The sequence below is a fragment of the Bombyx mandarina genome, chromosome 22 (assembly GCF_030267445.1).
Source record: "Bombyx mandarina strain Sakado chromosome 22, ASM3026744v2".
In the NCBI taxonomy this organism is placed as follows: Eukaryota; Metazoa; Arthropoda; class Insecta; order Lepidoptera; family Bombycidae; genus Bombyx; species Bombyx mandarina.
The window spans coordinates 6,732,904-6,755,855 of NC_143228.1; the positions used below are offsets into that span (position 1 = coordinate 6,732,904).

Genomic DNA, 22,952 nt, shown 5'->3' on the forward strand with positions numbered 1-22,952 from the left:
CATGTAAATAGTTCTACAGATCATTATAGTGATCTGCAAGCCTAATAATATGCTTATACAATTTAGTTACTTATAAAATTTAGATCTATCTCTCCCGCAAATATTAACTGGAATGATGCTAATAGAGGGAAACAGACAAAGATGGTAGATATTATTTTGAGTTCGGACTGATTAGACCACTTGTCTATATCTGAAGCAGAGCAATTTTGCGTTCTGCTTTTATGAGGACATTTGAAGCAAAAGCCTCTTTAGACCGTTGTGATTTTAAATTTTACTATACGAAATAGTGACAAAAATGTAGGTACGCTTATAGAATTTAGCTGGCGAGGTAATTAGATTTAATAATTCTGAAATTTTTACTTTTTCGGATGATACCTTCGCTACAGAAACATGCAGGATGGTGGGACCTACCTGTATGGGCTCACAATATACTTTACAACCAGTAATCATATGCTTAAAATTTCTACGGTGCTATTTTTTACTACACTATGAATTTATTTCTGTCGTTTGTCAATACGATTTTTTTGCATACGTATTCAAAGAAATCGTTACGTGGCTGTCAATGCATTTATTCACGTCACTCGACAACTACTCTTGTCTTACCCGTCTGGCTATCAAGAGCAGCAAAAAAATCGACTACAAAATAAAAATGTTAAAGAATTATTCATTTGATTTCCAGAAGGCCAAATCTATGATGAAAGTGGAGGACGAAACAGTCAAGTATGAGACAAAGGAGATGAAGCTTCCACTGCTGAACGGTTTCAGCAATGGCTCAGCACTTGGTGACGTTCGGCAAAGGATGGCGGGCGCCGTGGCTTCACAGTGAATCTGCCTCACTATCTTATATACACACCCATAGAAAATGAAGCAATGGAATTGTTACATTGTATATATACATATATATGTGTGTACGATTCCACAAACTCCATTGTAAGAAACAAAGACAATATACCACAAAAAGCCTAAAAGCGGCTGCAGTCTTCGTCGGGAGAACGCTCAATTATTTTTAAGTCATCTATTTAGTGATTTTAGTAACTTTTAGTTTAGAAATAATACAAAATTACAATTTCTTTCATCTAACTTAGCTATTTATTTTGGTGGATACGGTAGGGCTAAGGTGGCCATTGTTGACTTCGTTATTTATATCTGGGTTTTGTATGGAAAACTATCACCAAAAAAAAAACAGCTCCATCTACCTAGGTATAAGTTCTGTATGTTAATTTTTTATCAATGATTGAAACGTGTTATCAATTGAAAACTCGATTTCTGGTTTGTTTCAAAAGATAATGTATTTTTAATTAATTTAAACTAAAATCATGTTCTATCTCCGAAACAAAGAGATAATAATAATAACTTGATAAAGATATCATAAATTCACACGATACATTATTTTTAGATATTAAACCATCTTGTGTAACTGAATGTCATTTTATACCAAATTATAATTTGTGTTGAAAAAAAAAACTAAAAATAAATTTATTTTTCGAGTAGGAATTTAACAACACGCAATCGCAGCTTCTTGAATTTTTACTTAATTTCCTTTTTTCGCTACGTGCTGTCATAAAAAGTTATGACGTGTTGACTGAGTTTCCAACCAAATAGCTGTTATCATTGTCGATTATTTCAGTAAGCTCTAGGCCACAGTGTGTTAAAATACTGTGATAGACTTAATTATTTAATAGAAATTTCGCATATTTCGAAAGATGTACAATATGCCAATCAATTTAAAAAAAAATTAACTTACCTTATTCTAAACTGACAATTGAATATTTGTGTGATTTGTTTTCGTTATAAATTTAACTGAAAACAATTTTAATTCAAAAACCTATGTGTAACTGCTTACGTCCGACACATTATAATTTACATGCTACACTACAATTTGCAATATTTCGTACGAATAACAAATGATTTTTTGTGCTTAGCTGTAATAACGCAACAAATGAATATTCGACTATCTATTTCTATTCACATTTCCAAAAGACTTCATGCTCCTTATGTTTTATTTTCTAATTCACGATATGGGTAAAATTAGGGAAACTTTTTTACGGGTTCATTAATCGATTACAATAAATTACAATCTACTTGATTAAAGAACCTGATTTCCATAGTATTTTTTTCATTTTTTACCAGTTTAGCAAAACCTTCAATTGTTTATTGACATTTTTAGTGATATAAAAGGATAACTGTAAAATAATTCAATAGATAAAAAAGTGAAATCGATGTAGCATTGTTTGCATTATTGTGATTTTATGTAACTTTGATTTTTTATCGAACATAAAATTCTTAACTGCCGAATCCTTTAACTACTTTACTGTCGTATCCTAAATTAAAAATGATGTTAAATTTAAAACGTAGCATTGAGAGAATCACCCGTTTGCTCTCTCGTTTTTATATCGAACTATTTATATAGTTACACGCGTAACAATATGTTGGTCAATAGAAATGAAAACGGTACAAAAAATACAGCAATACACTTAAACTTTGTGATATTTAATAATAAAAATAAAAATTACCATCTACTTTGTTTTATTTTATTACAATTGTAATATGGGTCCTAAAAAAGTATTTACATCTTTAAAATCAAACTTTATTATAGTCGATCTTCCACTTTTCTTCACTTGACGAGCTCACCGCCCAACTAGTACTAAGTTGTGACTTGAAGATATAGATCATAACACTGAAGGCCAACATCCCCCAAAAACATGAGTCGAGTGAGAAGATGTTGCAGTCCCAATTGGATTGCTAAACGGAATCAGTATAATCGACAGTTTCAAGGCAGAGATAATTAAGACGGAGATACTAGCTATTATGCAAATGTACATATATGTCAGTAAGTTTGATTTATATTACACGATGGTATTTCATACATTGTAGAACTAGTTAAAACAATCATGATCATCGTGACCATCAGCTTACAAAAGTCCACTACTGGACATAGGCTTCTCCCAAGGATTGCCACAATAACTAGTCCAAAGCGGACCACATCCAACGCATTCCCGCAGTTGCTTAGCAGGCTGTTGTCGTCCATGTCGTGGGAGGCCTAACCTGCGTCCTACCTACACTGCGTCTTCCAGTGAGCGTTCGCCACTCGAGAACTTTTCGGCCCTAACGGCCATTTGTTCTTTCAACAATGTGCTCTGCCCACTGTCATTTCAATCTCGCAATCCTTCGGGCTATGGCGATTACCTGCCGATTACCATGGCTCACCTGCGAATCTCCAAATTTCTGATTCGTTCTGGTACGAAAACTCCACGTATACTATCTCCATTGACTATGAGCCTTCTGATAAGGCTCATTATCAGCAACTACGTCTAACTGCCGTCAAAGACTCGCGTCTTAAGACACACATTTTTTTAAGGTTCTTAGCATCCCCTTTCCTGGTATTATCTTAGCCGGTACTATAACCAGCAATAGCGAAGCTGCCGGGAACTGGGAGCCGGTGCTAAAAATCGATAGTGTGTTGACCAGGATGGCGGACTTTATATTCAGAATATGCAAAAGGTATTCGTTGAAGACTATACAAGTATACACCCCTACCTTAGCACACTCCGACGGTGAAGTGAAGACTGTGTACAATGCCATTGCCAAAGTCAGGCACAGCTCTAAAACTCACTTGACCGTGTCATGGGGATTTTCAACTTGAGATTAAGTAAGCGATGCGAAAGAGAGCTGCGATCGGGGTCATTTGGATATTGGACCACTGTGGAAACCTACTTGTCGGTTTTATATAGAAGGAAGCACTATTTACGATGAGCTCTTTTTTCAGGAAACAGGATTAAAGGACAACTTTAATGAAATTTAAAATTAGATTAGTTAACTTTATATCTGTACGAGTTTAAATGTTCAATATAAATGCAAAATACATATACAAAAGAAAAATTAGTACTATTGCCATCTATCGACAAGTAGCGAAACTATAAAAAACATACTTCAATTTTTACACTAATACATGTGTGTAGAAAACCTGGAATTCTTTCTAAATTGTAAAATCCGAGTGACGTGAGATGTAGAATACGAGTAATTAATATTTTTTTTAGTATAGATGATTGCAGAAAGATACAATTTACGTAAGATCATAATTTAATGACAATTCTTTACGTCCATACAATTTACAAAAATATACCGATGAATTAATAAAAATCGTAATGAAAGTATTTCGACCTCTGAGCGACGACTAGTAATCTATAATTCCACTAAGTAAGCTTCTATTTTGATACACAATTCACCCTACGTCAAGTGGTCGAATCTTCTCAGTGGCGATTCCGATCCGATGGTAGATTCTGCGAAGCACTGCTCTTCCTAGGCCTGGTGTTTTTTTTTTTTTATATATAAAAGCTAATAGATACTTTTATAAAATTTCGACGCTATTGACTACTTCCAAATTTAACAAGATGCATAGGTATTTAAATATTTGAATATAATTATTATTATGAGAGGTAAAATAATATTATATGATAAGGGGGTTTTGAGTAGAACGGTATATAAATATAATATATAACTTTATATGTAAATGAAAGCAACTAAGATGTCATGTAAAATTGTAAATAGAATATAAATGTTTAAAAACTTTTTTTTATAATAAATGTAAAACACAGTGCATTAAATTATATTTAAGTGTTATTAAAAATTTTTGAGGCTATAAGTAATTTCATTTAAATGTATCATAAATTTATTCAATGTTTCCTCTTTTTTTATAATTTCATTGCAATCTTTAAAGTCTATGTTATTTATTCGACATATAGTCTCAAATTCATACCTCGTATTAAAATATTTTGGACAATAATATAATAAATGTTCCATCGTTTGTATGGTGTTTGAATCGCAGGGACAAAAAGGATCTTGTGTTATACGAAATCTGTGTAAGTATACCTACATAACTTATTGGGAATTTGGCATAATTAATATTTGTTGGTTATCCAGCAGCCTCTTTTGCTGTTATATCCGCCAGCTCATTACCAGGTATGTCATTGGGAGCTTTAACCCATACGAATTTAATTTGTTGTCCATTCCTTTCTATATCGTGAATGCATTTTAGAGTCTTGACTGCATGTGGATTAAATGTGTTGCTATTGCATTAAGCCTTGAAGTGTGGAAAGTGAATCAGTGACAACGAATGCACTTACTCGTTGATATCTAACCCACTTGCAAGCTGCAGCTATTGCCAATTGCTCAGCTTGATAGACTGAGCATGAGCTGTGCAGTTTAATGAATTTTTTGTGAATTATATTTTCCGAATCCTGTATCACAACAGCAGCACCGACATTATCATCGGACTTGGTGCCATCTGTATACAGGTAGTATATAATTTCTGTATGTCGTAAGAATACTTCTTCAAGTTCATTTTGGTCATTAGCTATGTAGTGTATAACAGAAACTCTATAACACAGGTTAAGCCTGTGAGCTCACCGTCATGTCCACGCGCAACTGACCCCTTAGACTACCAACGAACATGACGTAGGGTTAAAAAAAAAGAGGTTATGGGAGCTCCTTTCAGCGGAATTTCAGATTCAATTTCATTTCTAGATACAAAAACTCGTAGGTATATATATCCAAAAGACAAAATAATACGAATAGATATTACAAAATAAATCTACTCACAGATACTTTTAAGCTATCGTGGTTATCTACATTAAAAAATGTACTATTATGTTTTTAACGAACTTCGGACCGTTTTTTCAGAACACTTTGTATTTTTTTAATTCATCCTGAAATTAGATTTCGCTCACTTTGTGGCTTCGAGTTTTGAGTAATTTCGTAATACGAAAAAATGAACTAAAAAAGACAAATTTATCTGCTCATCCTATCTGTAGTTTTTAGTTTACCGATGATCAAAATTTCTACTTATGTTATGTATTATTTTTATTTATTGTTTAGATGCTTAGAACAAGCTCACGGCCCACCGTGTGTTAAATGGCTACCGGAGCTCATAAACATATACAAAGTAAATGCCGCCGCCCCCTTTTTTTTTTATTGCTTTGATGGATAGGACGAGCTCACCTGGTGTTAAGTGGTTAGTGGAGCCCATAGACATCTACAACGTAAATGCGCCACCCACCTCGAGATATAAGTTCTAAGATCTCAGTATAGTTACAACGGCTACCCCACCCTTCGAACCGAAACGCATTACTGCTTCACGGCGGAAATAGGCGGGGTGGTGGTACCTACCCGTGCGGATACACAAGACGTCCTACCACCAGTAAACTATAATCATTCTGACCATTCTCTACTTTTCCATTCGATATTGAATCTCCCTAGCCCTAAATGACCAACCGAAAACATATGTACTATATATTTTATAATAAAAGAATGCTCAGAAAAAGAAAAAAATGGGTGCAGCTTACTCGTTATGCAATATTGTAAATGAAGAAGTCCTTTAGCACATTATTGTTATTTTCTTATATATTTATAGTACTGACCGTAAATTAGGAGCAAAAGATGACTAAAAATCAACACTTTTTTTTGTGCCACATTCTCCTGTCCCTACTACTTTTTTTCCTTTTGTTTGCGAATATATCTTCTAAGGATCCCTTCTAACTGCTTATAACAGTTCGATATTATATGTGGTGTATATTAAAAAGTTCACCTAAATTATAATCATACAAACAGACCTACAATTCATTGTTATTGAAAGTCACTAAATCATTTCATGCTCGTAGCCCGGGACATCACGTGTGCCTCTTATTGATAGATCGCAGCTTCGAGATTGTGCGTGTATATACGTAGTACTTACTATCATTTTCAATTTTTCTGATAAACGCTACTACGTCACGCATTCGCAAGTACTCACAGTAGAAGTCTGCATATTTTATAGAATTAGAATTGGTTGTTTTCAAAACCACTAGATGGTCTTACAGGAAGAGCATATAAATAATTTAGACTAGTGGTAGGGCCTCTTGTGAGTCCGCACGAGTAGGTACCACCACCCCGCATATTTCTGCCGTGAAGCAGTAATGCGTTTCGGTTTGAAGGGCGGGGCAGCCGTTGTAAATATACTAAGACCTTAGGACTTATATCTCAAGGTGAGTGGCGCATTTACGTTGTAGATGTCTATGGGCTCCAGTAACCACTTAATACCAGGTATGCTGTGAGCTTACCCACCCATCTAAGCAATATTAAAAAAAAAGTACACAATCTAACTTCCTAGAAAACTTTTATTACTTTCGGCACTTTTACTTCCCACATGCTTATGTACATGTCTCAATTAGATAATAGGTAGTTAGTTTCCTACAAGGTTACAACCATAATACCAATGGGTGCAAAGTTCACTGAACGTGCGTTTCAATTTCAAGCATTTTTTCACACATTTTTTGAATAACATTGACGTTCAAATATGCAAGATCTTGTAAACACATTGCACAAGCAAGGTGTGACTTTGGATCGTGATTATCTCCTTACATGATCGTTGTTGCAAAGTGCTGGGAGTTTCTTTTGTGCCGTCGCCTATGAGTGCGGTGCGATGCCTAAACATCTAAATTGTTCACTAGTTCTCACGGGCTTTGAGAATTGACACGAATTGCACAAGCTATTGTTTTTCTTCAACTTTATTTACAATGAAATATTTTACAATCTATAACTTATATCCTATTTTACACTGATCATTTGAAATATTTATTTAATCAATTGCAGTAGTATTACAATGTAAATTTGTATTATCGTTCAATAGAGTGAATCATTTAATTGACATGTTTATAGAAAGAAAAAAACTTCTTCAAACTTTTGTACTTACTAATAACTGGGTAAGTTCCAAAGTTTGATTATAAAACTTATAACCAATTGAAAGATTATTATAATTACTATCACAAATAATTTAGGGTAACTATTCGTAGACAATCGCCTCTGTGGGTGTCCTTTCTGTTAAATCACACATAACATAATGAAAGCAGCAACTTTGAATTTTACAATACGTTTAAATAAATAATATTACCACGACACCCATAGAGACCAACTAATTTAATGGCAGTGTAATAGTAAAATGAAAATTTATAAAATTATGTTTTAACTTTAGTTCTCCCGAATTCTTCGATTTGGTCGTATTCCGAAAAACCGGGATCTGAATCGTAGTACGCGTAGTCGTAGCTCGTATCTTCTTTATTGTGCGAAGGCTTAGCGAAATGCGGTGCTTTAGTAGTGGGTCTTGGCACATAGGTAGGAGATATTGTGGGTGCTACAGGCGCCCCGGTACCACGGCTGTGGGGTCTTGTTGGTCGGCTTTCTATAGTTTTCGTGGGTAAATTTGACGTAGGTTTTGCATTGGCATTATTATATGATGCAAAATTTGGCGCCTCACTAGGACGCGATGTTGTAGTATAAGTTTGGTAATAGTCAAACGTACGCTGGGCACTAATAGTCTGCGGTACAACTGTGGTTGTAGGCAGTTCAGGTGCTCGAGTTGTTTGTGGAGGATTCGAAACCGGTGTGGGAGCCGGCCTGAAAGGTCGCGGTGAAGTCTGGGATTTTAACTTTGACGGAGATTGTGTTTTAGCCAATTTTTTTCGTTCTTCAGGCAATCTGTTACCACTGGCTGCAATATTCAAAGAATGCGCTCCAGACAGAAGCTCTCTGTCATACAACTCCGGTCTATACAAGCCGTCGTCTTCACCTTGTGGTGGTCGATATTGTCCGTCATCTTCTCCAGATTCGTCATAGTTGTTAGCGGGCGCGTTGAAACCGATGTTAGTGTTGTAAGCAACTTTATTTAGATTTGCTGGTGGTTCAGGTCGGTACGTGGACGTGATTAAAGTTGTCGATATTGTTGTTGATGCAGTCGCAGGGCTATTAAAATAGTTAGCTTTAGAATACGGTACGACGTTATTTTTTTCGGGTTCATAAGGCACGCTGTTATAATTTTTGTACGGTGGTGTATTCGGGACAACATTTCGTACATTATTATAGTTGGATGTAGTGGTTTGGGTGCTTCGATTGTTGTAATTTCCATTATTATTTTTGTTTCGGTTGAATTCGGGATCACGGGGTGCTTCGTCAACGTTAAATCCATTGCGCACTTTGAACGAACGATTATCATTTTGCAGGTTGTAGCCAGCTGTTGATTGCCCTTCATTATTGTACAACTGGACTAATCCTTGTTTCTTGTTCACTTTAGGTGCGGCGGTAGTCTGCGGGAAAGTAATCTGTGTAGCTTTGGAATTGTAAAATCTATTTTGTTTCGGTGTCACTCTACTTACTTCAACATATTCATCTTTATATTCTCTAAACTGAGGTGGCAAGTTCGGAGTTGTCTCGCTTTGCCTCTGTGTGGGTACATTGATTGTAGTGAAGGTTTGTTGGTTTTGATATGGCGTGCTAGGAGTTGTGTGACTTTGCTTATTCTGAGGATTTCGACGATTATAGTTTTGCTGTGTCAGTTCGAAGTAAGGTTGTTGTGAAGGTAAATTAGGTGCGTACGTGGTTGGAACTGGCGCAGAACTAGAAACTGGGACTGGTCGTTTTCTCACGAGTTTACGCTTCGATGTTTCGTAAGGTGGTAAGCTTGAGGGTTGTGGAGCAAGTGATGGTGATACTGTCGTGTATTGTGCTGTAATTGTAGTTTTAGGGCGAAGTGTAGCTCTTCTGAACGACTGCCGAGGCTGTGTCTGAGGAGCTTGAGAGGTGGATTGAGCAGGCGCTGCGGGTGATACTGGATCGTCACGACCACGGTCACGTTGTCCAGTGAAAAAGTCGGAAGAATGTGCCGCGCGAAGATCAGACCCAGCTCCGTTTGATGCGCCATTGTTTTGTGAAAGTCGGCGGTCACCGGTCTCGGCGCGTTGAAGGCTGAATTCTGTTTCTTCTTCGCGATTAGCGGGAGATGACAGCTTCCTCGTATCATATCCTATGGCAACATAACAATAATTTATTTGACTACTTATCCACACTGGTGTATTGATAATCGCTCCGGTTCTTAGCAAATACTGGCCAGCCATTTATAACAATATTTTTTAAATAAATGCTATTCGTGAAATCTTGATAAAAAGCAGAATAAGCGTTCGTTCTTAAAGCGTAGGGCTGACCGCTACCGAACGCATTTAATTGATATATTTTTCGCTCATTGTGTTAAAAGTATGAATGCTGAATGCATGGCAAACATACAAGCGTTTTTACGATTATGAAATTATAAAGCCAACTTATGCTAATCAAATCAGTTTTGTAACAATCCACTGTAAGATAATTCGTCTATACCTTTAGCTCTGCATCGTATAGTCCTCAATTCTTTGGCGTTCTATGGATAAAACTTTCAGTAAATTACTTTAGTAAAGTTTATTTTTTCTTTTGCCTTATATGCGTTCTTGTCGCTTTATTAGTAACACTCACAAACAAACAATTATTGTCTATTTCTAATTCTGTCTGATTTCTCTATGATGATGAGAAATCTAATGAAATAAAAAAGGTTAAAAACGTAATTGGTGAATTTGACGCAATTTTAAAATTATATTATAATAATTATAATTTTAGAAGTTTAAAGCTTTGGTTTGGACAAATTTGATTTGTGAGGGTTATAATGTTAGTCGCAAAGAAAGCTCACCGGATCCGATCCTGTAGAGATCAAACTGACCGTCGTAGATATCCGCGGGACAGGCGAGGGGGTCGTCATCTCCCCAATCCGTGCAGGTCTGCGCTTCCTGGTGGAACAGCGTACCGGGGGGACAGAAGAACCTGAAGTCCCGGATCCCACCGCCGGCGACTCTCACGCATACGTGGAAGGCCTTGCATCCGGACTTGGCGTCAGCATAGTACGCCCCCAGGATGCGGCCCTTACAATTAAATCTTTCTGCTCCCCCTGAATACGACATGAATCATGTTGTTACATTTGTTACATTTGATGCCTTTGTTTACGCTGGCATTAACATACATATTATATAGGTTGAAACACAAAGTTTCCACAAAGAAAAATTCACCACTGTCTTAAGGATCCCAAATTTATATATGAATAGCTGACCCGGCAGACTTCGCAGTGCCTCAATCGATAAATAAAAGACCTAAACTTTTGTATAAAATAAACTTAAAACAAACAAAAGGAATTCGTCCGACAGGGCACACATCTAAGAAAAAACAAAATTGTTATTTTCATTTAATTCCGAGCATTTTCATATTTGTCTACCTTTTAAACCTACTCTGGACTTCCACAAATAATTCAAGACTAAAATTGCCAAATCGGCCCAGCCGCTCTCGAATTTTAGCGAGACTAACGAACAGAAATTCATTTTTAGATATATAGAATAGAAGACAGATAATAGATTAGAGGATTAAAGTATGCCATGCTCTCCAAAAGTGAATATAATACATAATCCACGGAATTAATATCGGGAACCGTATCGATCGAACTTTATTATCGAGTGCTGGGTCTTACTTAAAGCCTGACCTGACAATAGGCTGAACTTATGAACATATAATATGGTGTTAATAAGAGGCTTAACTAGTTTCTCGAGAGCTTTATCGTGATACACTTGTATTCATTATTGGAAAACTTTTTCACGAACAATTGCATCTGTCAATCCTTGATATCTAATGCCTTACAAAATCATAACTAAGTCCGTTTTTTTAACGTATTAAAAGGTTAACAGGTTCACGGCCCATCTGCTGTTAAGTGGCTACTGGAGGCCATGGAAACTGTGCAAATGCCGCGACCCACTTTGACACTTGAAGTCGAAGTCCCGGTTGCAACAGCTGTTTTATCCTTCAAAACGCAATCCATGATGTTTCGCGGCAAAAATAGACAAGATGACAGTTTACTCTTACACTCAAACTATCACCAAACACAAAAGGCAAATAACCAGTAATTAAGCATTTAATTATAGGATATTATTAAAATACCGGCTTTATATTTTATTATCAATGCTATCCAATGCATTAATATGCAATCGATACACTAATAAAAAAGAAGCTAGGCATATAGGTAGGTATACGGTAGGCAGCGGCTTGGCTCTGCCCCTGGCATTGCTGAAGTCCATGGGCGACGGTAACCACTCACCATCAGGTGGGCCGTATGCTCGTCTGCCTACAAGGGAAATAAAAAAAAGAAGGTTTTTGATATTTCAATAATTATATAATAAAATAAGAATAAAATAATATTATTTTAGGCTACACGCGCATCATATTGTCACGGCCATGAAGTTCTCTTTGTCATCCCACTCTATTGTAACAAGGACCGGTACGAAAACGAAAAAATATAATTAACATTTAATTAACAATAAAAAAATTACTTTATTTATTTTTTTATTATTGTAACCATATTTATGGCCAAAATGTGTATACACGAGTTAATTTAACTTCTTTACTGTTGTTTCATTTTCAATAATAACTAAGAAAATAAATTACTACAAAAATCTGTTCTTACGCAATTTCAATATTCCATAGTTACGATAACATTATTATGATGCGAACTTAATACATTCACTAAACATATGGCTTGTGTAACGGATGCAGGTAAATGTGAGTCAAGTTATTGAGTAAACATGTAACATAAGTACGTAAACGGTCTCTCGGCGGTTAGATTGGTTTCGTACAAACCACAGGAGAATGTGGTAGCAGAAATTCATACTCAAACTTACAAAACTCCCATGTAGGTAATAAAATTATAGATGACCACACCACTGGGATGATCGATCTATTCGTAAAACTTAGAATTTATAACTTTTAGAACACTAAACATCCCAGATTAGTCCGTTGAATGCCCGTATATGTTTGGACAGTCTATCTTTAGATATAACTTTGGTTAGGAATATAGGAAATTTAACACTACGGGTATCTTCTTTTTTTTTTAAATACATGAAAATGTTCCGTAGGAAATATTGAAAAACCAGTTTGTAAATTTGGTGCTCCGTCCTTTGTGATGTCACCTGGGGCATTTCTAGTATTATACAATGCAGATTTCATCAGATTCATACGTGCGTAGTAAGGCGATTTTTTTCGCAAATTATCAAGGTTTTTTAGTAAATGTACTTTCAAATACTCACTGTTATTGTCGTAGTTTAATAAAGGTCTAAAATTTTTAAATATCGGAATGCGACTCAATACATTTAAAACAAATAACACAATATCTAACGATTAAGGACAGTGTACGCGAGTAATGATATATTTGTAAACAAGTACTAAGTAATATTATATAATTTAATTAATTATTTTATAATATGTTAATTTATTTTAATAATATTAATTTGCGTAATTACTGATGGTAGGATCTCTTGTGAGTCCGCACGGGTAGGTACCACCACCCTGTCTATTTCTGCCGTGAAGCAGTAATGCGTTTCGGTTTGAAAAGCAGAGCAGCCGTAGTAACCATACTGAGAGCTTAGAAATTATATTTCAAGGTGGGTAGCGCATTTACGTCGTAGATGTTTATGGGCTCCAGTAACCACTTAACAAAAAAAAATAAAAAACAAATATTATTATCTTCGGTCTACTGTGTAAAGCATATTAATGTTGCGCAAGAACAAGTACTGAATGCCGCAAGGTGCATCCTGCGCAAAAGGTCAGCGTACTACCTTATAATGCCTTATATAATATAAGGTATAATGTGTTCAACGTGTGTGATATATTTAGACTCGGTTGTTTAGAAGATGCTGACGGATCGCAAATGTAGGCTAATGGTCGCGATCATTTTAAATGTAATCAACGGAAGGTTTTCAAATGATTTTCTGATTAAAAAAAAATAATAACATTAATGCTTACTGCGTATTTAATCGACATACAAAAACTTGACCATAAGCATCGTTATGCAATATAAAATGCGAAAAGTAATGTAATTGAAGCAGCCCCGGCGAGAGTTTCGGGCTGTGATGAACCAAATCGTTTATAGTTTGATGAATAAATTTCCTAACATTTAAGAACTTTTAGTATATAACTTGATATGGCGTGAAACAGTCGTGTTGTAAGCATACGTGTATTCAATTAAAAAATTTCACGCCATTTCGGCGTGGGTATCCGTACATTTCACACTCGAAATGCAAATACAAATAAATGTTTCGTAACGGAAGAAACGTCTTTGTTTTTTGGATTAGACGTGCTATTTGGACATGAGGAGAGCAATATGATATGCGACCGAAGAGTTCATCGAGTTCAGGGCTGTCCGATTTACAATAGAAATGAACTAAACTAAAAACCGAATTCTGTCGTATTTTAATTCAAGATTTTAATTGAACTTCCGTAAGTTACATGAATAATCGAATTAAAAATTCCCTGCTTTTTGCAGACATGAATACAAATAAGCAATAATTTAAAACATTTCTTTGACAGCCCTAGTGAATATAGTGTTGATGGTTGTACTCAGCAAAGTGATGTAACCTATGTTGTGATGAGTCGTTTAAATTTTATAGCTGATCGATAAAAAACGTTACTGAAAGAATATGCAACGTCTTTCGATGAATAGTTGCATTAGGTCAATGACTTTGAATTACTTTCGATTTTCATTCATACGTATATGCATTATAAATATTTCTATTTGTATTATTGATATTAATAACTGTGTCGCAAAATCATATTGTGTCCTGTAGAATTATTTAAATGCTAATTTAATTCAAATAAAATTTAAATTTCATGTTCTTTGTATTGATATACATGCTTCTTAACACTTCATCAAGTCGTATAGGTTTTTTTTATTTACGTTTGTGCATTTCAAATTCCATATTGACTGAAATTTTAATACAATTTGCATGGGTAATTTCTGAGCTTGAAAAAGTATGTTGTAGTATTTGTATGTTAAAAATGAATTCCCAGCAAGCTATATAAATTTTAAAACAGCTCTTAATTTGTGGCATATACAATGTTTTTTCATACCGAAATTGAGATACAAAATAATTCGTGTCTAAAGTTGCGTTTATCGTAATTATATAATAAAAAATTATAGATGTTATTAGTAAGGAGGTGAAGGCCACAAAACGGTTGGATAATTTTCAAAATAATCGAGATATTTAGTTAAGTTTGTGATGAACCTTGAATTAACTCATCCACTCTCCGGTCGTCACGCCGCCCCAGTTTGTACGGAGAACGGGCCGTGGGAATATCTCTTATGTAAATCCGGCGAACAGGGATCTTTATCTGTGATTCTAAATCTCTTTGACCTTTATGAGTTGCCAATTTTAAATTCGATTCAATATTGATTAATTTAAACCAAGCAACACTTCGTTTCCATTCCTAAACTCGTTCTCACGTTACTCAATTAACATCATTCATCAATTTAAATCATGACATGGTGTAAATATTATTTAAATTTCGAACTGATATTTTTTACTATACGTTTGAGTTTCGTTGAATTTCAATAAAAATAATCGATTTTTTTTTTATTGCCTAGATGTGTGGACGAGCTCACAGCCCACCTGGTGTTAAGTGGTTACTGGAACCCATAGACATCTACAACGTAAATGCGCCACACACCTTGAGATATAAATTCTAAGGTCTCATTATAGCTACAACGGCTGCCCCACCCTTCAAACCGAATGCCTTTTTGACGATTACCTACACTTGGACGAAATAATTGTTTTAAAATAGAGATAAATTAAAATAAGAACGATCTCTAAAAACAAGTGTACTTAGACCTTTCAACTTGTGACCACCCGTCTGCCTCGGGGCACAGAGCGAATGGAAAGTGCATCATTGCGCAAGAAATACTTGCGCGGTACGTACACAGCCAATATACAAAATGTATTGTGCATCCCTAATGATCGCGTGCAGTCTGTGTATCTTCATACGAGTACAAAATATAAATTGTTCTTAAATTTGTTCTGATAATACGATAAACTGCGTTACTTTGAAAGTTTCTCTTAATAAATAATTCAAAGTATAAATGTTGCGGTAGTAACAATAGTTGAATTTAAACAATAGCTTTTAGATCTAGCTACATCCTATATCACAAAATATGTTAGAATTTTTTGGAAATATTTGGAACGACAATACTATTAAGCAGGACATATTGAACTTTCTTGCTCGATTATAAATTGATTGTTACATGTTGAATTGGTTTTAAGATATAATGATTAAGCTATTAGATTGCTTCGTTGTTCTTCTGCTACTAAATCATAGTATGTATGCTTGCGACAAATATTTGGTATTTAGTGTCTCAGTGTACTTTTTGTCCTTATCACGTATATGTATTTCAAGTGCCAATAATACGTAGAAAATCTAAGCTGAATTTAAGGACATTGAAAGTGAAACGTTAATTTTTTATTAATAATGATCGCACAGTGATCGACATGCCACCATAATCACTGATACCTCAATAATTACCTACATAGGTTTTAAGAATTAGATATTATTTTATTTCATGTTCTTAAAATTCCTAGAAAAAACGGAATATTTCCATTTCAATATATTAATAACACTTGTCAATGGCTACTAAAAAAAATCGAATGAAAATCAAAGCATTAAATGATACTTAATTGTTTTATCGTGGTCTATTCTAATATATATAGTTTTTTTTTGGAAATAAGTAAATTTGTTTTTAACTTGGGAGCTATAATCATTCAGCGAATGGAGATTTCAACGTGGCGATTTAAATTGACCTAATTGCTTTTAATTTTAAGCAGTTGCCCCTTACACTGTAGAATGACTATCGAAATTTAAAAAAGAAGGATTAAATTTGGCTGAATAGTAGGAGAGAATCAGGTGGTTTCTTTGAGGTGGATCATCAAACAAAAATTAATCTCTAATCGGGAGAAACCCTCAGTAATGCGGAGGAAAATCGTAATAATGTAAAATATCATTTAATTGCAAAATTATTTGATGAATTGAAAACTTTTAAATAATGTACATAAAGTAACCACATAACATTAATATACAAATATTTTCTAATGCGCGAAAAGAGCATTTCCTACGATAAAGCACACGATGTATTACTCATTTATACACTAAATTATTATACATGAAAGTACATATTTTTAGTTACATTTAGAGAGAAAATTACGAAACCATGGTTGTTGTCTGCAATTTAAGCTCAAAAACTTTAAAAAGTAGTTCAGAATTTTTTCGTAATAAAGTATAGGTACAAAACAAACACATTTTGCAAAAGTTTATGCAAAAACAAAGAAACACAAAATTAATCTGGTCCTTTTCCTCGTTGTCGGAAAATTCCAAAAGCGGATTTTCCACCAAATGCTTTCCCGATTATATCCGCAATTGCGTCACAGTGCACGATGAGAGAACACCACAGATCACACGATGTTTCACTTACCAAGTACAGGGAGCAACGTGAGCAAGATCCACAAGGGGGACATGTTCTCGCGATGTGCGTCGCGTAGGGACTGGCTAGAAGTACGCATGCGCCGCCCGCCCGTTCTCATGGAGGGGAGATCTGAAAGCTCGCCGCCCGCCCGTGACCGTCGACCATCCGTCACAGTTAAATGTTAATGAGTAAACTAATGTAAGGAAATATTAAATTCCTTAAAAATTAAAATTCATTGATAACTTTTGTTCATAATTTCAAACAAAAAAAGGATGTAGAAATGATTAAAATGGTATTTGTGTATGTATATGTATGTGTATTTGTATGTGCATATATATAATATGTATGAATGTGTGTATGTATATATATAGATATATACCGCGCGTAATTCGTTTCCAAATGATTCTTGTCCGCCTGATGGTTGTCTGGAAGAGATCGCTCTTAGCGATAAGACCGCTAATTGTAATTTTTTTATATTTAATGTATCGCATTGCTTAATTATTTTTTTGGTGTACAATAAAAAATACTCTCTCTCTCTAAAATGAAATTATCAGAACGCTACTTTGAGGAATTTTGCACGCATTCTGTTTAATATCAATTAAACTCATAACTATTATAATGTGCGCAATTACTCTTGCAACTTACTAAATAATTTATATATTTTTTAATTTGTTCTTTATAATTTACCTGTACGCCAAGCGACTCACAATTTATTGTGAATTAAATATACACATTGAAAATAATAGCATGTCTTACAAATGCTTAGATGCTGATAGAAACGTTAAGGAAATCTTTATTTTAAAAAATAGATAGGCACTACCGTGCAACGAACTACCTTTTAACACTTGTGAAATTATTTTACGACCATTTATTGACACTTGAAATTTTGAAGCCGCTGCAATTGCAACGGTATTATTTGGTTTCCAAATTTTATTGGTGTAGATTATTATAACAATCGCTCATGGCCGATCTATGGCTCCTCTCTAAGAACCGTAAGTTTGAAAACTAGTCAGTTGTAAATAGAAATTTGCGAAATCAAAGACGACGTAGCCTAAAGGACATCTGGTATACTCGTGTCGAGCGATGCGATTGTGTAGATGTTCCAATTCTGCAAGAAGTAACCAACTTTGCTAATGAAATACACACTTAAGTCATGTTCACAAATGACTTATGAGGAGGCAGTCTCCTCCCGGTGATGGTCACGGGGCGACCTAAGGGGGTTGAGGCTACGCCGCACGCTACCGTCACTCTAGCGCGCTGGCACCAGGAGGACGGGACGGCGCGTCGGCGGCTGCTGACTGCGATGTGGTCCGCATTTTCGTCGTCGCTGTCGTCGCCGAACATACTGTTGAAGAGCAACCCGGTCGGCGGTGTATCGCGTTCCGACCCGGCAGGCTGGTTCTGGCCCAGCGGGGTATCCCGGAACACCAGCGGCACCGCCCGGGCGGCCTGGTAGGGCCGCCGTACCGCGGAGACTGACGTCGTTGGTCGTCGACTATCGCCTCGACGACCCGTCGGTCGGGCGTCCTCGGGGTGGCGCCGCGTGTCTGGTTGTAGTGTTGACCGCGGGAACCCCCCTACTCTGAACGGGTTCTGACCCCGGACGGAGATCGGACGTCGGGTGTAAGAGTGCAGGGGAGTCGTTTAGTGGGTGGGCCCTAAAATCCTTGGGCCCGCGATCTGCTCTCAACACCTGCAGATCGTTGAGTCTCACATACCCCGCGCGCCCCCTAGGCGCGGGGACCTCGTAGGAGGTTCGGCCCCCGTCCCGAGAAAAAAAAAAAAAAAAATGTTCACAAATGACTTGCACGAAGAAGGGATAACATATTATTATAATGAGAAACAATCCCGCATAAACTATAATTTTCGTAATTACATTTATACAATTGACACAAATAACTCAAGTCTCAATGTAGGTGGCAGCATGGGCTCACGTGAACTCGTTCACTCCATAGATAATACACATAAATTAGTTATAGAAAAGCAATTCAAGCACTAAACAAAAATGTTTGCGGGCATCGGTCACCAGATGGCTTCGCTTCGATTTCTTTTTACTTTTTTATTACTTAGATGGGTGGACGAGCTCACAGCCCACCTGGTGTTAAGTGGTTACTGGAGCCCATAGATATCTACCACGTAAATGTGCCAACCACCTTGAGGTATAAGTTTTAAGGTATCAGGATAGTTACAACGGCTGCCCCACCCTTCAAACCGAAACGCATTACTGCTTCACGGCAGAAATAGGCAGGGTGGTGGTACCTCTCCGCGCGGACTCATAAGAGATCCTACCACCAGTAATTACGCAAATTATAATTTTGCTTGTTTGATTTTTATTACACGATGTTATTCCTTCACCGTGGAAGTCAATCGTAAGCATTTGTTGAGTACGAATTTCATTAGAAACTTTGGTACCCGCCCAAGATTCGAACACAGGTGCATCGTTCAACACGAATGCACCGGACGTCTTATCCTTTAGGTCACGAGGACTTTGATTAGTTTCTCATTACTCCTGTAGATAGCAGTAACATATTACCTATTCTTTATTTTATTTTGAACAAAGGATTTTGTAAATTTTCTACAACAAATAAAGACTTATAAGATTGATAAATTTTTTTAATTTCTGTGTTTAGTTATACAATAATTAAATTTACTTTAACAGCATAAATTTTAGGGGCATGGACTACAAGATGTCGCTAGTTTCCATACAAAAAAATATTCGTCTTAAAGTATCGCAGTTTCAGGGCCCTGGTTCACCCGTCTGGGCAATAAAAAAGTAGTTTTTAATAACTTCCGGGCCCATCTGATCTTTATCGACATTTTAATTATTATTACTTATTAAAGACATTTCTGTCGTGTTTAAGAAACACATCATTCAAATTATGAAGTAGGATGTAATTCTACCTACATCCCAATACAAAGCTCCTTTATCGAACCTTCGAACCATCGTTTCTTGATGTAATTAATCACTATTAGATTGATGATTCACTGTTTATTTCCAAACAATCCTTACGTCATTCATTCAGATAAGATAAATCAAACACATATCTAATAATTAAACATACTTGAACGAACGGCATTAAGACACTTTTGTGATTCGGAGACAACCATGTATGCTTGTTGCTATTTGTTAAGACAGGTGAAATAAAGTAGAAAAATATTTTTTTGTGCAGCAAGCAAAAATAAACTATACAAATAATAGAATTTCGATAACCATAAGATAAATAAAAGCAACAAAAAAAATTATAATACACTGTGGTGTTAAAAGTACATTGCGTAAAATATACCTAGTAATTAACTGAATGTAACAGTATAAGATGAAATAGTGATAAGGCACAAGCCGTTTTCCTAAAAATAAAATGTATACTAGTCAGAATCTACGGTAGGTGCCTGGTTTGGCTGCCCCACGGTGACCACATCAGGTGGGTCGAAGACCGTATACCGACGAGCGTAAGCTTTCTAAAACAACAGTGTAATATTAAGATAAAATTTTGCTGTTACTAATATTCAAAATATAACAGCGTATTTCGATATGCTGTAAATTATACTATAATTTTCAAGACTGGTAAAGAATAGATGTATAATGTTGTTGAGAAACTTCATATTTGTTAATTAATATCTTTAATCGTACTTATTACTATTTTACATTAACTAATTCTAATCCGTAAATACGTAGTTTTCCAGAACTGGGACAAGTCGTGAACGGCACCCATAAAGTCCCGTATTGCCTAACCAGTCGATCGCGATGTTTCGTGTTCACGCTTCCGTGGCCAGTACTCGGGAAACACGAAGGTTTTTAAACTCATTCTCTTGTACTTTCTACAAAAATATAAATGCTATGTAATCGAAAACTTTAGTATATATTTAAATCTAAAACATTTTTAGGTATTGATAGATTACATGGCTATGTATTTAGGTTGGTGGTCCTCTTTTGAAAGACGTCAAGTTTATAATGAATAGCTGTCAATCAAGATGTCCATTCTAGTCCTTGATAGGTCATTCGATTCACAAAGTATATGATGTTACCTTATAAATTATACAAAAACAGGTGATGTATCTCACGATAATTATAATCTTGTTCCATCTAATTATTAAACACGGAAGTCATAAGTATGTTGAACTTTATGTTATATTGATGTTAAACTTGATAATTAGTAATGAAAACTTGAAAATTAATTACCTCATTTTGATCACTAAGCTCTACGCTGATTTATTCCAGCACATGGCTCAAACCTATATAAAGTAAAACGATAAGTCGTCGATCCATTGCTACCTAAACAAATAATTGCAAATACATTGCGACAAAAAAATTATTAATCGTTTGGTGATGAAAAATAAAATCTAGTATCACGTTAAGCCTCGACTTTGTACTGAAACTAAATGGAAAACGATCGTCAATTAAGGATTACGTGAAGTTTTCTAACCAAACCTCTGACTTCGTGTAACAGATATGAATAATTAATCGGAACAAGTACAGAAATTAATATGTTATTTAGCTAAATTATGCTTCTATACACCTCGCTATTTTTGCATAAGAGTGAAAACAGAAAAATTAACTCGTGTGCATGAATCGTGGTTACTGTACTAAGGTCACAGCATGACTCTACACGACGCGACGTAACGTGAAGACATTAGAATGACGCGTGATAATCTCCGGCACGTTTTACCCACAAAATGTCTAATTATACTTAAATAATTTTACTTGCTGTAAAATGAAAGTATGATAGTGTGATAGAAAATTTTGCTTGTAGTGATTTAATTATTTGGCTTGCAAGAGTTTAATTTGTCGTACCTTGAACCTCGTTTAAGTATCGACATCTCTTTTTAATAATTCTGGACTAAATAGGTGTATTGTATTCAAGTGAAAGCTCTTTTTGTAGCAAACCTTTTTAAATTCTGAACATAGTAAAACTGTTTTAAATGTTATTTAAATTCGATAAATTAATCTCATTTTTAAGATCATCCGGTTGGCAGATGAGCTCTTAGAGTGCGATGTTAAGATGATAGTGAAGCCCATGGACATCATGATGATAATATCCAAACCCAACTTGAGATTGCTACAATTTCATTAAAATAATGATCAAACTGGAGTGTGTGCCTGTTTTGAGGCAGAAACGAGCAGTTTTTTAGCTGATAAATGTTTATTCTGCAACATTGGCCTTATTACAGTTTCCGATATCAGTCTTTTCATTTTGATGGGTTTTTGATGTGGGATTAAAAAAACTTCAGAAGCTCTTCCAAAAGCTGATAACTTTTCCAATTTCAATAGTCTGATAATCGTATTTAGCAATGATTATTCGATGCCTTCCATATTCTTTCTTTATCATAAAAGCTTAGTACTTATTTCTACAATACCGGACTTATTATTGTCTAGGTAAGTCATTCAAATAGTGACTATTTAAACTAAGTAGAACATACTGTTGGCCACGCGTTAATATCTGGACAGCTCTCGATTTTAAATACCTCTATTGTGGTTGCCGATGACTGGCCGCTCATTCATCACGTTTCTCTTTGGTTGTCTTCATTTATGTCACAGTGATAATGCAGTGATGGGCTTTAGTCCCGACGGACACAGCCATATTTGTACGGTTGCTCAATTTGTGCTGCTATGTATTGTTTTACGGTTCTCCTATGGAAAGGTTAAGTGCATTGAGCAAATGAGTCGTTTATAATACTGTTTTTGAATTATATTTTAAGGTTTTGTTTTTTTATATTATAAAAAAATTTTCTACCTGTTCTCTGGGAGAATTTGCTAACACTAGCCCTAGCAAGAGCAGTTCTTCGAAGAATCTACCACCGCATTGCA

The 22,952-nt window shown here is 35.5% G+C and overlaps 2 protein-coding genes across 3 annotated transcripts in view; one reads left to right on the forward strand and one right to left on the reverse strand.

Annotated features, from left to right (window-relative positions):
* The window catches only part of Elovl7 (ELOVL fatty acid elongase 7), a 51,381-nt gene extending 48,866 nt beyond the window's left edge, over nt 1–2,515 (forward strand). Inside the window, exon 9 of the mRNA XM_028171724.2 lies at nt 680–2,515. Coding sequence (XP_028027525.2) covers nt 680–826 — 147 coding nt within the window. The 3' untranslated portion in view covers nt 827–2,515. The remainder of the gene's footprint in view (nt 1–679) is intronic.
* A 5,008-nt stretch (nt 2,516–7,523) lies between these two features.
* Nucleotides 7,524–17,282, reverse strand: LOC114241015 (uncharacterized). Of its 2 annotated transcripts, none has more exons than XM_028171713.2 (3): nt 17,159–17,282; nt 10,550–10,774; nt 7,524–9,829 (listed from the first exon to the last, which is right to left on the reverse strand). In XM_028171713.2, the coding sequence occupies exons 1-3, from the start codon at nt 17,265–17,267 to the stop codon at nt 7,989–7,991; spliced, it is 2,175 nt and encodes a 724-aa protein (XP_028027514.2). In that variant the 5' UTR covers nt 17,268–17,282; the 3' UTR covers nt 7,524–7,988. The 2 variants fall into 2 exon arrangements, with proteins under 2 accessions (XP_028027514.2, XP_028027513.2); XM_028171712.2 differs by having other exon boundaries at nt 10,520–10,774.
* Nucleotides 17,283–22,952: the final 5,670 nt, after the last annotated feature.

What these genes read in the sequence shown, in the direction of transcription:
- LOC114241015 (XM_028171712.2), bottom strand. Translation starts at nt 17,267, where the DNA reads ATGAGAACGGGCGGGCGGCGCATGCGTACTTCTAGCCAGTCCCTACGC. An exon ending in CACGTTGCTCCCTGTACTTG is followed by an intron (nt 10,775 to 17,158) that starts GTAAGTGAAACA and finishes TGTCGTATTCAG; the next exon opens with GGGGAGCAGAAAGATTTAAT. An exon ending in TCTCTACAGGATCGGATCCG is followed by an intron (nt 9,830 to 10,519) that starts GTGAGCTTTCTT and finishes ATGTTGCCATAG; the next exon opens with GATATGATACGAGGAAGCTG.